The sequence below is a fragment of the Falco peregrinus genome, chromosome Z (genome assembly GCF_023634155.1).
Source record: "Falco peregrinus isolate bFalPer1 chromosome Z, bFalPer1.pri, whole genome shotgun sequence".
Classification (NCBI taxonomy): domain Eukaryota; kingdom Metazoa; phylum Chordata; class Aves; order Falconiformes; family Falconidae; genus Falco; species Falco peregrinus.
Window position 1 is genome coordinate 67069182 of NC_073739.1, and position 17068 is coordinate 67086249.

Here is a 17068-nt window from a genome sequence, read left to right on the forward strand (position 1 = left end):
CATCTGCATCTTCTGGACAGGCAGCCAGTCAAGGACAGCAAAAAGAAAAGAGAAAAAAACTAGTAAGAAAATGACTGCTGTCATTTGCAGTATTCTTAAGAATCAGCTTTGCCTCTCACTCCTGACTGCTTTGTAAGATCCATGTAGAAAAGCTGTCAAATACACCCTCAGTCACGACAAACTGTCAAATGAACCATAGTTTCAGTATATTTCAATCACAGTCATTTTAAATTCCACATTTTTATAATCATCAGCAAGGTTCTGATTTTTAGATCTACTCCACACAAACCCTACTTGGTTTGCGGCTAGCAAGTACATACTTGCATTTTCCATACTAGTCATTTTCCTGACATTTTCCTCCTCCATCTTATATAGTGCTTACACTACAAGAACATCTTTTTATCCATTTTGTACATCCATCCACAGTATTCAGAACAAGAAATTCAAGCATTTGTAGCAAAAAAAGAGAAAATGCTAAGTTTGCTTCAAACCTATTTTAAGCCTGTGCCAGAATAAGAGGGTCTCTTATGCATTAAAAGGGTGCCAATCATTGAAGCATCTAGGTTCAAAGTACTGTATATTCTAAGCTGGAAAGATTCAGTATCTGTTGCTGCCTTCAGGCAATGAACTTTGATAATTTAAGAATCCTGAAATAAAGAAAACGAATTCACTATCTGGACTTTTAATAGCTTTTAGTGACAGACTTCTACTTTGTGACTTAATGATCACGATGAGAGATTAGTTCTGCAAGTAAAAATCCACTTCCTAACTTCTGTCTGCAAATGACACTTTATTTACAGTCAAATAAATAGACCGTGTGAAACAAAGGAAGCCAGATACAAGCCTAAAGCTTCTGAAGGTCCCTCTGAAGACTTCAAAAGCAGCAGTTCTTCTCTGCCAACTGGATAGGGGGCTTAGGTGCTTTGGTTTAAATACAACACTTTCATCAAGCATGGAAAAGAAGAGTTAGTGAAAAATCCTTAACTGGATAAAAGGAACTGTAAGCTTTCCAATAAAATCCAGTACCTCTTTGAATCAAATTTTTTTGGGGGGGAATTCCTACATTTCAGCAGCTGCATTACTGCAGTGTGTACCACAGCTGCTGTAGTGTAGCAGCATAGCTTCTTTTATACTTTTGTACCACCATTTTCTTGCTCCTAGTAGGATCAAAAATAATACATGTTCTGACTGTGCACCTTTGAGCCTGAACATGTGGGAATTCTTCTGTAACTATAAATGACATGTCTAACCATAGCTATAATGTCTTCTGTTTGGTGCCGTTGAAGTACAAGCTGAAGCAAGTTTATTGAAGTAATAGCTCATATTAGGTACACCCAGTTCATAACTGTTTTGATTTTGTAAGCAAAGCTCACAGCTTCAAGTGAACAAGCGGAAAACATCTCTTGGGTAATCAATCATTTAATGTCACGATTATGATAGTTGTCAGATTGTAACCTCTTATTCAGATTTATCAGTACAACAAAAATAAAATATTTCATTGGATGCAAAGAAAAAGAAATCTGATTTTGTGTCTTTATTTCATTTGTAAAATAAGTTTATGAAAGTTTAATAAAATATACTAAGAATATTATTAGTCTGCATTTTGTGTCCTAAGTGTCATAAGAAACATGTCATTTTGTTTTCAGTGGAGTAAAACTGGCTTTTCAATCACTTTATACTACATTTCAAAGGTGATGCTCCAATTCAAGATGGTAATATATGATAGAATCCCATAATCATAAAGACCCAGTTATGCCCAGTCTCATGTCTCATTAAAACACCCAGCCAAACAGAGTCACTCACTACTGCTTTTATTTATAGCTGGCATCAAACCGGCCTAGCTATCACACTATAAAGGAAAAAGAAGATGCGATGGAATTTGACTGCTGAGTCAGTAAGGATCCACCTCGTGCTAAGCATTGGTTTTACATGTATCTAATATTAACCTTGCCAGTAGGAAACTTCACACACTTTTTTCCCTAATGGTATGGTGTTCTCTTCTTCAAACAACTATTAGTTATAGAACCTTGTTATATTTGTTGTGTCATCCAGCTAAGCAGCCGTTTGTCTTCGTGAGTGAACATTCACGCCAGTAACAATGCCAGGAGAGAGAACAAGGAGAAGCCCCCACTGGCAGCTCCCCTCTGCTCAGTAACATGGCCATGGCTACAACCGTGCCCCTCATGCCACCCCCAACAGGGCAGCGGGCCCAAAGTCACCAGCACACTAGGGGATTTGCAGGTGGAAGTTTGGGTAAGTGTGTAGTTACAGAAGAGCAGCAAGGCTGTGACCTGGCATTACGGTAAAACCAAAACAGTATTACATGCATTCTTGCATGGGTTTTTTAGTCCATGAATTGTTTTGGAAAAAAGTATTAAGAAACCCCCACTAGATTATTGTCTGCTTCCTGTAGCAGCTTCATAGATTGGCAGCCAGTAAGATATGCACAGCCTACGCTGCCTTAATTGCTCAGTGTAGCATTTTTTAAAGTATCTGCTCTTTCCAGAACAGGGTTTTACTTTGCCTTTTATGTTAATCTGCTCAAAGAGAGCCACAACAAATTCTACAAAGAAAATTCTCTCCTTGGTCTCAAAGAATTCTTCCTCCAAAGAACACACATTAGCAGAGCCCTGAAGCCTGTCAGACCTCACTGGGGGCACAGAAAAGAAAGGGGTGGGAGGGATGAGAGAACTCGTAACTCTTGCTTTCTGCTGGCTTCATCTCATAGCAGACTGCACACTCTAGTTCAAGGTTTCCCCATGACTGAAGTATTTCTCAGGGCTCTCTTTGGGGTGGATTTTCTGGTGTTTTGTATTGTGCAAGGTCACACTGCATCTCCTTAGTTGTCAGGGAATTTGTGAAAGCACTTTTGCCTCACTCTGATATCCAGCTGGTTCTTTTTTCATCCCTCTGCAAAAACTTCCTGAAATTGACTCACAGGTTCCAAAGTCAGTAAGGGAGTACAGGCACCTACAGATATCATTTGCACTATAATCACCTACTGTCCTTGAACTATTAGGCAGAAGGTGGAATGAAGGCAGGAAGGGAAAGTAATAAAGTTATGAAAGAGGGCAATCAAGTAGTATTTGCTTCATATTAAACATTTTACTACTTTTTATTAAAAGACAACATTTTGGTGTAGGAGTAAAGTCACTCCCTTATTATTCTGAACATGTGTTATGAGAGCAATAATCCAACTGGAATTAGTCAATTATTCTTACAGAATGAACAACCCATAATTTGAACAGCTTTCATAATACAACGTGTTTTGAAGGTTTTAGTCACAAGACTGTCAATACACAAAGAACGAAACAAGCAGCAGGCAGTTACTTTATTCTATTGAACTGCTGTACAGATATTATTCATTGTGGCTTTCAGAAGCCACTGAGCAATTCTTACTGCAGTGAATTTGTTCAGAGAGCAAATCTGCCTTAAAAAAGGAAACACTTTTTTTTTTTCTAACACATTAGTCTTCAGCCTAATTAGCTTTACAGTTTTGCTAGAGCATTGTGTGCACGCACAGGTAACAACATCAAATGAAGGTGGTTTTTTCCCACGTAAAACAAGCAATCCTATATTGTTTGCACCGTTAGGGACTTACAAGCATAAAACACTTTTTTGATGTATCTTTAGTATACTTAGGGCTATGTGGAATCCAATGCACTTGATGCAGGGAAAATACAGGACTATTTATAATTCAGTCTGGTAGTTTATTCATTACGGTCAACAGAACTAAAATTATTTTCTCATTAGTTTTCTCCTGGATACTTTACTTCTCTATTTTTTTGTTATTTTTTTCTTCAATATGCACAAAGTTATCAGTATCTACTTGCCATAGTGAGTATGTATCTTTAGCTCATGTACTGAAACAGCAGTCTTATAATCACATTTAATCTATTTTTATTTTAAATCAAACAGATTTCTTATTGAGAACAACCTTCTAAATAAAGACAATGTGAACTTCTGACCGTAATCAAGAGCAGCGAAGAATGCGAGTTGCAAGACACTGGATTTTTTGTACTAGAAATCAGAGTATTTTATAATCCTCATTTCAGTTACTTTGTTGGTATTTCATTATGTTTACAGAAGCCTTAATAGGCAAGTCTTCATTTCACTGCTTCATCTATTTGCTTTACTTTCTTTTATATTGAGACCGAAGTTTTCTTCATATGAGGTACAATATCTCTAACTATTTAATACTTAACAAAGTATAACATTTAGAGTAGAAGGAAACTGTAGGCAACCAAAAAAAATAGCAAAGACCAAACCCAAAACAAAACAAAACCAAAACACCACCACCAATCCCAAAAAGCAATCAACACAAAAAATCCACCCAGAAGAAAGAAAAAAACCAATGCCTCATTTAGTAACAAATCCTCCCTCCCACCAGCCTTTGTTCTCTCCTCTCCCTCCCTTTAACAAACTTCCTTGGTTTAGTTGGCTGACTGCTTCTTCCTGGAAGTAGGTCAGCTTCCAGCCTGAAAGTCTCTTGGGTGTGTGAAAGCCCAAGTCACTGTCTTTCAGTTAACAACTGTTTATGATCCAAGAATCTGCACCAAAAAGTTAGCAATAACCTGCTATAAAAGCAACTCAAACATGATACAACATCCAAATTGTGAATAAAAAGTTTGAGATACTGAGATAACACAACTAGGTGCTGTCTATTTTACTGTTGTGGCACTGCTGCAGAGTAAGAAATCCAATTAAATTTACCCATGACTGCATTACCCATGGCTCTGAAGGACTTGTCTTTCTCTTGGTAACTCCCTGTTTGTGGTCTACACAGTGTCCTCCTTGGCTCCCAAAGCAGACAAATAAGATGCTCTTCATCTGGAATTAAGAAATCTCAACAACCTACTGCATACACTTTGACTGATCTCAAAGTAATGGTTAAGAGCAGTTCCAGCAGGACTGACAACTTACTATGTGTTTTTAATAAAGACAGCAAGTATTCAAGCCTACTCAAATTTATTATCATGGCATGTTTCTATCATTAAGTTCAGTGGAAAAAACTTTCTTTTACAGAAGATGCAAATAAATTTCATTTTCTAATATAAACTGCGTTTTTTCTTTTATCTTCGTGCAAAACATAGGATTGTTCCAACTTTGTCCTTAAGAGCACCACAATGTGTTCTCAGTGATACCATGGAGCAACTGAAAGTACATGAGGCTAACAAGCTGAACACACCTATACGTTCTATGTGCAGTTAGGTCACCGGCTTCACAAGTAATGATGATAAAGTAACACTTTGCATGCTTCCCTATGACAAAGACTGACTCTTCAAGCAGCATTTCACTCCAGCAAATTATCTTCTTGTGTCCACATTATCAGTTGTTGACCCTTTTTTAAAACCAGCAACATTTCCAAATATAGACAGGGAAGCACGAGCCACATTATGACTGTAAGAGAGGAAATGCATGTCATCATACAGAAGTTGATGAGACTGCTGTCTCTGTGCCCCATGTGCTGCATTTGCCCATCTCAGCTGCTATGAAAACATGTTTGTACACAGATGAAAACGCATGTTTGCAGACAGGTATCAAGAAGTGGGAAAGAAACCAAAAGTGTCTGTACTTCCCTGCACTATCACACTCTAGGCTACATGAAAATTTCAGTGTATTATAACGTATTAGTGTATTATACCACATCATTGTTCAATGTGACCTGAAAAGGCTAAATTAGAAAAAGGCTGAGGGACTCGCCATTACCATCAATCCCCTTACCACTCCAGCACTGCTGCCCGCCATGTGAGGACTGCAGTGGTTAGAGAGTGACCCTGCCATCATGCTGTTCAGGATACTTTTACCCTGTTCCTCCTTCACAGATTTTTAAGAGCAAGACAGGAGCTCAGCATTCTGAGCTGTACACAGACCCAGAAACAAGAACAGCCTCAGCTGTAAAAAGTTTGCTGCATCAGCTTCCTGCAAAAAGAAAACCCCCAAAGCACCACAGGATATATAATATAATACTTGGAAGAGCTATAATTATCACAACTTTTGTTTTCCTATAGCAGACTTAACAACTATTTCCCTCCCCTGATTATAAGGGGAGCTAATGGCTCAGCAGCCTCAACAGTGGGTAGGTGGTCCCAGTTGCTCACCTGAAATTCCTTCTTAATGCATACTGAAATGATTAATTCTGGCAGCAGATAAGGCCTAGGCAGAATACGGGCTCATTAAAATGAGGGAAACAACCCAGGAAGCCCAGACTTCAGTAGCTGCCTAACCCAGAATAAACCTAAAATAATGTCACCTAGGTTTCACAGCACAAATTTGCATAAAAATTCCGAATAAGATACAGGTGTAGAAGCACTCCTGAGAGCAAGGCATCCTCTGGCCCTGCTGTAGGCCCAGCTCTGGTATCACAGCTAGAGGTGACAAATGCTTCCTGATAAAATAACTTCTGCTCTAAATAATTAACTGACTTAACAGCTAAATAACTGATCTTTATGCACTGTCTATCTGCATGAGTAGTCCAACCTCCATGCCTGGGAATGCCACTGCGCACCCGCCCCGGGATGAGCCGAGACCCAGGTTCAGTAGCAGAAGTGGAGAGCTCTTCTCTTGCCCGGTAGCAAAGATGCTTCTGGGAAAGTTTGAAAGGTAAATCTGCATCACCATGAGCCTTAAGGGAGAACTAAGCCCATGTTTCCCAGGCAGCTATTACCATCACTTCTCAGGCAGCTACTTCTTGAAAAAAAGCTGAACTAGACCCCTGCCTCCCAAAGCTCTTCCTCACCACTGACCACTGGGGAAGGGGGCACCTCACGCAAGTACCTGAGAAAGATGGAGTTTAAACGTTCCCCTCGACCCACTGCTTAACTGCAGGAGCCTTCCTGCTTTGCAGGCAAGTATTTTTCGTGTACTTTAAAGGCACCTAAATGTCTCTGCTGGGTTGAAGGCACCTAACTCTGCGCTTTGAGGTGGGGGGGTACCAGGATTCAGGTGAAGTGGGGCTGCGGCAGGTACTCTCACAGCCCGCAACCGCAGACTCCAGTGTATCTGAGACGCCTGTGGTCAGGTGATGACAGGCTATCTCTAGTCAGAGTTTGGAAATAACTTACCTTTTTTGTAAAATGCAGCCATTGTACATTTTGGGGTCAGAGAGAAGGGCCCACGTACATTTAAGAAGAGTTTTCTTGAGATAATACTTGCTTCCACAAGTGCAGAACAGTTGCTTTTTGTCTTCAGAGAAGCAGAGTCTATTGTAGCTGTCAACTTCTCAGAAAGACAACTCTAGAGACTCTTAAAAGTATTTTTTTACCATTCAGTATGATGAACTGGCTTTGGGCAGTTTGGAAAAGAAAAAACAAAAAAAGAGAGAGCACAGACAGGGAAATGAAAGGATATCAGGCTATAGTCAAATGGATAACTTATTAGCAGAGCTACTAAAGGACTACCATCCAAACAGTGCTGCTGGATTTTTTTCTCCATCTATTGTTTTGCCCATATTAACAGTCACTTCATTTTCAGTCTTTTCTGCTATTCTAAATCTGACCTACATGCATTTCAGAAATATTTAAATGGGAACTCTCTTTGGTGGGCACAGTTAGATGAAGTGTCAGGCCACTTAAATGTTTTTCCACTTCGGAAAGGTTAGCTAAATTCTCATTCGAGAAATTTCAACTACACTTGATTTTAGCATCTATAAATCCAATCAGTTCTACGTGTATCTGAAGTACTGCACATACAGTACTTCTGAATTTTGTACTACACAGTAGGTGTGGGAAAATTACTTTTGGGGGGATTAGAGAAAACTGGGACCTAACAGAAGTATAGTATTATAGGAAGCTTTTTAGAGTAAGATACAGCTATTGCTTTCAGGATGGTTGGCACACACATAATCTACTTTACTATGCTGACAGGAGTAACAGAGGGTGGAACAGAGTGGAGACCCCACAGCCGGGCTCTGTTGTGCTGCCTGGTGGAACGGAAACTTGATGGTACTGCACAGCTGATAAGCTGCATAGCAGTTGTCACATGAAGAATACATGAGAAGATGTCTGGTGCTGAGACAACCATTGTGGCAAAATTACTTTCCTCAAATGAAATCATCTCACTGTAATACTAACACACACCTCCACCCCAAAGTTACCTGCCTCCAAGGTACTACTGAACCTCGCTGGGTACATAATAACAACCAGTAATAAAAATAGGTATGACTAGATTCACTCAAGCTCCATGTAAATGTAAAGAAAATGGACTGGTCCCGAATGTAAGTTCAAAGCAGGGGGGTAGGGGGGTGGGGAGGGCAGAGAACTGTTGTCTAAACTCACAAATTACCACAAACTGATTCAGCATTTTTTTAAAGTTGTTACGAATGAAGGGACTTCTAATCAAGGGAGTCAGCCTTGGGAAGGACAGGAAACAAAGAATGGATGGGGAAAAGAACACCATTATCTGAAGCTACGCAGAAAGAAGCCTCCAAGTGAGGAAGTTCCGGCCACAAGAAGACACAAGTCAGTAAGGTGTTGAAACCCACAGCAAGTTGGTTGAAAGCAAGACAAAGGTAACTGTGGTACTGGGAGATCGCAACCTCCAACTCAAATAGCTGCTCTGGAACAGGGCAAACCCCGACTTGGGGAGCATGCATAGCTGGTAAAAGAACTTCAGTAGTGCTGTTTGAGGGTGCATTCTAGTTTGCATTAGAAGCGAGAAACTTGTAACTTATTGCATGTATGATAAATGAATATGCAATATAAAAAGTGGACAAATGAGGAGAGAGGTTAGGGAAGACTCGATCATAACTTCTGGGATCAGTCCATGGGCTGAACCTATCTCCCGCCCCACAGGGATGCCTAATGGCTAAGAACTTTATGACTACATCATGCCAGCTGTTATTAAGTGTGAAGTTTTAAGCTTGTTTTGCAGTCAGTGTATTATCACCACCAATTCTCAAACCTTACTCTGTCACAAACTTGTATTCTGTGTAATAAAAATCTTCAGCTGAAATTCATTTTGTGTAAGTCTCCATAGATTTGAGTAGTTGTTACAAAGGATTTGACTCCATGATGTTGTGAGCAGGAGTCCCTGAACAGACTACTCAAATCACCCTCTGATACAGTGGCCTGTCAAAACTCTGGTAGCGGTCAGGCTGGTTGGACACAAGGGTCTCATCTTGGGAAACTGACAGGCTGATCAAATACAAAGCGTCTGAGGAAACCCCACTGTTTAACATGACAGTAGGAATACCAGATTAAATTGCTCCGTGTTCATCATTAAGGCGCTATTCTTACGGTCTGATTAGAATTTAGAGTTAAGAAAGCAGAATTGGTAAAAACCTACTTAATGAAACATTGCTCCTTTCTTCACTGAGCAATTACCATTCTCCTCAAATAGGAAACGGAAATAAGGATACAGGCACAGAAACATGTGAGTCATACCTTCCATTGCAATAATATCTGGTAACCATCTAGGACACACTAGTTGCCCAGGGACAAGATACCCTACTTGCTTCTGCTTCAGACAGGTGTCTACCAATGGGATTATTCTGTGTTTTACCTTCCTTCTTGTAGCATGTTGCTATTAAGAAACCAGGTCTCTAACTCTTGACACAGGTTGCCCTTATTTGGACACTTACATAGACATTTACTCAACTAACAGAACAGGACCAGCCAAGAGTAAATTTAGGCTTAAGAGTCCAGTAGTTTACTGATCTGCAGATTATGTAATGAAGTAGAATTTCTTACCCAGTATGTGTTCATGTCTCCCTTCAACTGTGAAAGCAACAGTCACAAGAACTGAGAAGTTGCAAGAAGTGACTGCTGTGTATGTGGAAGAGGTAGACAGCCTATTAGATAATCCAGCTGGTTTACATGTGGGCAGCTGCCTTACTTCAGGCAGCACAGAACAGGACACAGACGCATCCCCAAAACACTGCTGGGTTCACAACTTCTCATAACGGCATCCATTGCTGCACTAAACTCACGTGAGCCAAGCTGTGGGTTGATTGCTCCTCATTCAGGTAAGTCGTCTGATCTTGCAGACTGCTGAGGTAGTTGTTTACTGGGTAATCCAGTGGGTCAGACAGCCTGGGCATCCGCAGTCTTACTGTTACATACCGCTTTGTATCACAGCCTTAACACAGCATCAACTGCTGCCAGTTCTCTTGCTTAAGGGTTGCTATATTCGAAATAGGGAGCTAGACAGGCAGATAGATAAAAGGTAAAACCCTAATGTAATCTTTCCTCACCACCAACCCATCCCACCCCCCGATGTCCATTATTTCCTTAGGTATTTCCACTGTGTGATACGCTCCCTTCCAGAAGTGTGTTGTTAACAGTAATTTTCCTCAAGATTTCTTTATTGTCTGTTCTTTAGAAATAACCAATCACAGTCACACAAGTCTCCCTGGCCAATAAAAAGAACATCCTGTATGAAATACAGGAAGAATGATGAACTTAGAAGCAGGATTCAAAGGGTAAAATAAATCCGGAATAAGGCAAAAGAGTTCCACCAGGGCTGTGCATAACTTCCAGGCCCTTCACCCTGTCTACCAGTAATTTGGAAGGGACAAAAGAATCCGTGACATTCATCATGTGTGACATTCAACCATGCAGATGCCATTCGGTTATACACAAAATGTCTTCGCTCATCCTGCATTCTAGAAGCCTATGTTGATCTTACTTCTTTGCCTGTATAATTCCTCTTTTAAGTCCTGAATAATACATGAGTCTCATTAGATTTTTAAAGAATATGCTGCTCCAGGAGAAAATAAAAACTGACTTAGTCCTCTGAAGATCCTGAAATGCTCCCAGCCTGATTTGGAAGTGATGGAAATGCTCACACTGATTATGCTGGCTCTACTAGATGCCTTTAGTATTTGCCACCTCTAGAAAACGAGTGCAGCATGAGGGATGCACACTCACACTCAGCTAATATAGACAGAAGGTATCATTTATCCTACAGAATTCACATTCATTTATTTTTATTATCCTTTTATCAGTGCCTTGAGAAGCGGGTATGTTCACATAACTATTTAGCATAGGTATGTGTCAGTCTTTCACCTAACGGCTTAAAAATAAAAATCTTTCTCTGTTATTTTTTTAAACCAAAATCAAAACTAAGACTGAGGCAGTTCTCTTATGTCGTTGACTAATCTGCATGGGAATAGTACAGACAACTTATTCACACAAAAAATAAGCTTATCAACTTGCTGTCCTCTTACTGTACAGGGTCTGAAATCTTAGCACAGTGCAGTATCACAGGGCCAGACACGACTAGGCGAAAAAGAAATCCTAAACGTTAAAACTGCTAATAGAAATGTCCTAAGCCAAGCAGATAACATGTGTTGGTATGCAAGTGCATGGCCACGCCGATGAGAATCCCGCCTGTGTCCCGTCTGCATTTCGGCACGGTCACCATGGGAACGGGAACCGGCCACCGCAGCCTAACAAAGGAAACCTTCACATGAAAGCAACAACACTGGGTACACAGACTGCCCAAGATTTCTGCTGGGGAAAATGACTTGCTTTACCCAATGGAAGATACAGAAACTCCCTCTTACCTGCATTAAGCCTAGAGGAAAGTATTTTATTCACATTTAGCTGTATTGACATGAAGCCATTATGCTGGCAGTTCCAGTTATTGGCCCTCATAAAAATACATTATGTGAACTACATGCAAAAACCACTTTCATTCATTCATTCATTCAAGATTAACAGTAACGAGGAAAGACCACAATTATATAGTGGCTAAGAAACCCAACAAAACCAAGGAATATCAGTCCTTTTACTTCTTTGACTTCTTCCACGAAAATTCTGTGTTACTGAATCAAAGAAGCAAAGACCAATTGAAAAACTGTTCCAGAGCCAGGCAGCACACAGTTAAAACTTGTTGGTAAGGTCTTATGTTGATTTTGCCCAAATTATGCACAAATACATGTTAACTGTTAAGGTGATAGGAAAGTTATGTTAATACCCTGTATGCTTTCTAAAATAAGCATCATCTGTACAAAATACAAGTCCTGTAATACAGTATGAATGAGGCCTTACTTCAATGTGCAAAGCTACGAAAGGCAAACCTCCAAAAATAATATATAATAACACTCCTACTACCTGACAAACTCTCTTAGAAAGTATGAAAAACTAGAGATAATTTCAGTTTATGAGGCACTCCCGTTTCAGTCCTGTTTTCAAACAATTGCCAGATTTTGGAATGATTTTTAATACTAACCTTACTCAAATACAATAATAAAAAAGCAAGGTAACAGAAGATGAGCACAAAGAGGGAGAAAGGCAGAAGTTAAGACAGGTTGCACAGCTGTAAGTTGCTATGTGTGCAAATCCGTTACGATCACACACTGCCTGTTCACCCAGACTTCTGGCTTCATTTATGCACAAAATGTGCTATTTTCATTTGCTATTGAGTTATCGCTTTTGTCCTTACTGCTCAGTACATGGCCCTGTACTTTTTATGAATACTATTTTAACCTACTGAATTAGCAGCTTCCTTGTGGATTAATCTCTACATACCTTGACCACAAGCACCTTAAAGTACTGGCAAGTGACAGAGAATTTCTTTTTCAACAACCGAGTGAAATGAGAGATCGTCCTGAGCTCCATTAAAGAAAAGATAAAGGTCAAAAGTACTTGCTGTTTTTGAGTATCTAGTGATACAGCTAAAACCTTATTTTTTCAGAATACTTAGCACATTTGAAATACAATTTCCATTGACTTCATTCACAGCTGTGAATACACAGCAGCTTTGCATGTCAAATTGCACTTCCACAACCAGCTCAAGCCAGTGGAAGTGCTGGCTACCAGTGAAAGGGACTCTTCCAGCTTCCCTCCCTCCTCTGGCCACAAGTTCTGCCTGTCCCCCGTGCCAGTGCTAATGCTTAAATAAATTGCTCAAGTGAACAGGATTGGTTTAGCTCATCTCCAAAACTGACCTGGCTCAAAAATGGGAAAAAATTATTCAGGCAAATGGGTCCCTGACCTGCTCCCCAGACCAAGCCCCTGTGGTAGCACAGGGAAACCGGTGGGAACATGCAATCAGGAGTGGATGAAATGTCCTTGCAGCATCAGCCCCAGATTGAGGTCAGCTTAACCAGATCATGAAAATGCAGCTTCAGTTTTGAGAACCGAGGGCTGAGCAAAGAGAAAGAGATGAACACAAAAGCTCCAACCACGTGTCAAAGATTTGATTTAAATGACTCGCCTGAAATTGCACTCTGCTTTTGTGCCAAAAAAAGGAAAGAATCCAAGTTTGAAAAGAAAAAAAAATACAACTTCCCTTCATCCTACCTTTCTTCCTCATTCATAGAACACCTTCTGACTTCAAAACTAAGTATGGCAGGAGCCCCAACCTCTTCTCTGATCATACTACCTTACCCTGTCCACAGGCAGTGACAGCATGATGCATTAATGCACAGAAGGAACAAATCCAGGTTGCTAACTTACTTCAGGCACTTCCTAAATTTTGCATGCTAAACTCTGTTTTTTGATCACAACTTTCATCCCACTTTAAACAAAAATCATCTGAAAGAAAAAAGCTATAGTGGGATCCTCTCCTATTCCTCTGTACAGCTCTACAGCCCACTGCCAACAAGGGCCCTAGGACAACAGGATGTTTTTCATCTGCATGGATCAGATATGTACCAAACAGATGAGGGCTTATATTTGGAAATTCTGATTTTCTATCCAAAGTTGCAGAAAACCACCACCCCCCAGTTTCAGATAAGGCTGCTTTCTCCTCCAGGCTGCCTGGGTCCCATGAGGCTTGAGATCTCATGGTCCTCAAATGGTGCATGTGTGGTGTGAGACCCTCCCAGGAGTACTGCACTCAGCTTTGGGGCCCCCAGTGTCAGAAGGACAGGGACCCATCGAGGGAAGTTCAGAAGAGGGCAACAAAGATGATCAGAGGGCTGGAGCATCTCTCCTGTGAGGACAGGCTGGGAGAGCTGGGGTTGTTCAGCCTGGAGAAGGGGAGGCTCCAGGCAGACCTTAGAGCAGCCTTCCAATACCCAAAGGGGCCTGCAAGAAAGCTGGAGAGGAAGCTTTTACAAGGGCTTGTAGTGATAGGACAAGGGGGAAGGGCTTCAAGCTGAAAGAGGGTACATTTAGATTAGATATCAGAAGAAGTTCTTTACCGTGAGGGTGGTGAGACACTGGCATAGGTTGCCCAGAGCAGCTGTGGATGCCCCATCCCTGGAAGCATCCAAGGCCAGGCTGGATGGGGCTTTGAGCAACCTGGTCTGGTGGAAGGTGTCCCTGCCCATGGCCGGGAGGTTGGAACTAGATGGTCTTTAAGGTCCCTTCCAACCCAAACCATTCTATGATTCTACGAAAAGGCATAACCCTTACTTAGCCATGATTTTCCACTTCAGAGTTACATAGTGCAAGGCCTATATACTTCACAGAGCGGAGATTTTAAGGATGTGTCAGAGTTGTATCATTCACATCCTTGGTTGCTGGAGGAAGGTTCATGCTGGGCTTTAATATGTAGGCCTGCTGAGATAGGTGAGGTCTTACTAAATATTATTTCCTCCACTAGACATGGTCCTTCAACACTATGACTTGAGAATTAACTCAGAAATAAATTATTTTCAAAAAATGGAGAACAAGCTGATTCACTCAGAGCCCAGGAATCAGCTAACAGCATGTAGTACAGACGATCAGTGGACCAGGATCCAGAAACAAACTGGAAAGCAGAACGCCTCAAACAACAGAGACCGCTGTAAAAATACCAAATAACATGAGAACACAGGAGAGAGTTTCTGTGTTTGCAGGCGTAGACCTAGTCCTCACACAGAAACAGCTACACCGCACTACAACTCCAACAGCAGAGGAAGTCTGACAAGCTCCACACCAAGGATGGACAGAACTTGTATTAGAATCAAGCTGATAAAAATAGATTTCTTTCCAGAGGAACACAGTTCTCCAAAGATTTGTTATTTGGCCAAATTTAGGTCGATATTCAAGACTATACAAAACAGCACCTTCCTGCCAGATTTCAAATATCTCCTCTGAAGCATGAAGGCACTAGAACTTTCCAATGAAAATGTTACCACAACTGAGAACAGGAAAGCTACTGTATTGTCCACTGACCTCACTCTCAGAAAGAGCTGGGCTATTTTGACTCTGATTTTTAAGAACAGGCTAAGGGAAAAACTTAAGATGTAAATTTAAGGAACTAGATATAGCAAATCTCTAAGCAGCCAAGAGCAGCGTGTTACAACATAGAGCATCACACTTTGTTGTACAGCCCTGTTAAGAGGAATAACTGTAAGTGAAGGATTTAACATAACCTGCTTCTGTATGCTATATACTTTCTGATCAAGGAGTAACAGGTTTGGTAGCAAAGTCATGTTATCAAAATGGTAGTTCTGTTGGATTTCTTGTAGCACCTAAAAAGTCAGTGATTTTCCAAACACAGAAGTAAACACCAACAATGACTAACCCACACCCTTCCTAACCATTGCATTACTTTTAGTTTAATGTGGAGACACAATAAAGCAATACCCTATGTGGGCCATTAAATACCGCTGACAATTCAGAAGTGAATATACTGACACAAAAATCAAGTTTAAAATAAACTTGGAATATTTTCTTGAAGTACTGACTAATTCAGCTAAGGTAGCCCAATTAAATTCACAGATATCAGCTTTGAAAGTAAAGCAGTTGATGGGAATTTAATAAATTTCAAAACAATTCTGCATAAGCTACAACAGTACTATCACAGCAGGACTCCCAGTCGCTCAGGGAAAATGCTCCTGTTCTGAAGCTTTTTCTTCCCTGCTACTTCTACAAGATCAAAAAAGCCTAATTGAGTATTAACTCAGCAATTACATCCACTAACATCAAATGTCACGACACATCTGAAATCAACACGATGACAGCTTTCAACTGTATAAATGAAGACAAATCTCTGACAGTGCCTGAACAAAGTAGACCTATCCCACTTCTGTCAGTCTCATTGCCAGGGGAATCCTCCTCTTGCAATCAGTCCTTATCTTCTGCTTTCAGCACCACTCTATAAACCTTTGCAAGTCCTAAGAGCCCATGAATTAGAGAGCATGATAATGGTCCTGGTGCTGTACCGTGACTGTAACCAGGAGAATAAAGGATGGATTAAGCAAAAGTGCAGGGTGAATGTTGTGCCCGTTGATACTGCTAAGATTATTTTTTTTTATTACCAGATCGTTTGCATACTGTGTATCTCATCACAGGTTAATATTTTTGTGTTTGATGTCATACCCTGCAGCCGCACATTCCACTGTAGCGTTTGCTATAGTTACTGAAAGAACAAGTTAGAACAGCTCATCAGTGAGAGCTCAGTTTTAAGCTGCTTCTTCACCGACTTGTTAATTAAGGGTTTGTGAGAGTATACAGTAATGTTTAAACTCTGAAAGTGCTTGGGAATTCGCTCATGGCAAGTGAATATGATGGCTTATAGTTCCCAGGAAAATATATGTAATGGTGATTTAGTCAGCCAAGAGAAGGAGGCGATGGTTCAAGTTTCCCTGTCCTTTTCCAAGGAGCGACATCTGCCCAACGGGGTGGGAACAGACCTAGAGGGTTCCTGAAAATTAGGAACAGCATTCATAGGGCGCGTATCGTCCCCTTTAAAAAGGCACAATCGCCATGTAGCCGTACACTCCCACGGCAGGCTGTCCCCGCTCCCCTCCCGCAGGCGCCCACGCTCCATTGCACGGGAGGGCGAACCCCACGCCAGCCCGGGAGCTGGGGCGCCGGACCCGCTGCGCAGATGCCGCCGCACCGCACCGCACACGCACGCACAGCCAACGCGCCCCTGGCCCGGACGCCACGCACTCGCCGCCCGGCTCTGCCCCGTCCCCGGCGCCGCGGTGAGAGGCAGCAGCTGCCGCCGAGGCCGCCCCCGCGCCCCCCGCCCGCACCGGCCGCCCCCCCGGCGGCACGGGGACCCGCCCACCCCCGGCGCGGAAGCACCGACCTACCCAGCGCGAGCAGCAGCGGCAGCGCCGCGCCCGCAGAGCCCATGGCGCGGCGCGGTGCGGTGCGGTGCGCAGGCCGGGCCGGTGCCGCTCCCGAGCTGGCCGCTTCCCAGCGCGGCACTGCGCACCACCTGCTCCTCGCCACCCCGA

General features: G+C 41.8%; 1 protein-coding gene across 1 annotated transcript in view; it reads right to left on the reverse strand.

The window, feature by feature from the left end:
* The window catches only part of ITGA2 (integrin subunit alpha 2), a 70443-nt gene extending 53375 nt beyond the window's left edge, over positions 1 to 17068 (reverse strand). The window contains exon 1 of the mRNA XM_055790477.1: positions 16922 to 17068. Coding sequence (XP_055646452.1) covers positions 16922 to 16964 — 43 coding nt within the window. The 5' untranslated portion in view covers positions 16965 to 17068. The remainder of the gene's footprint in view (positions 1 to 16921) is intronic.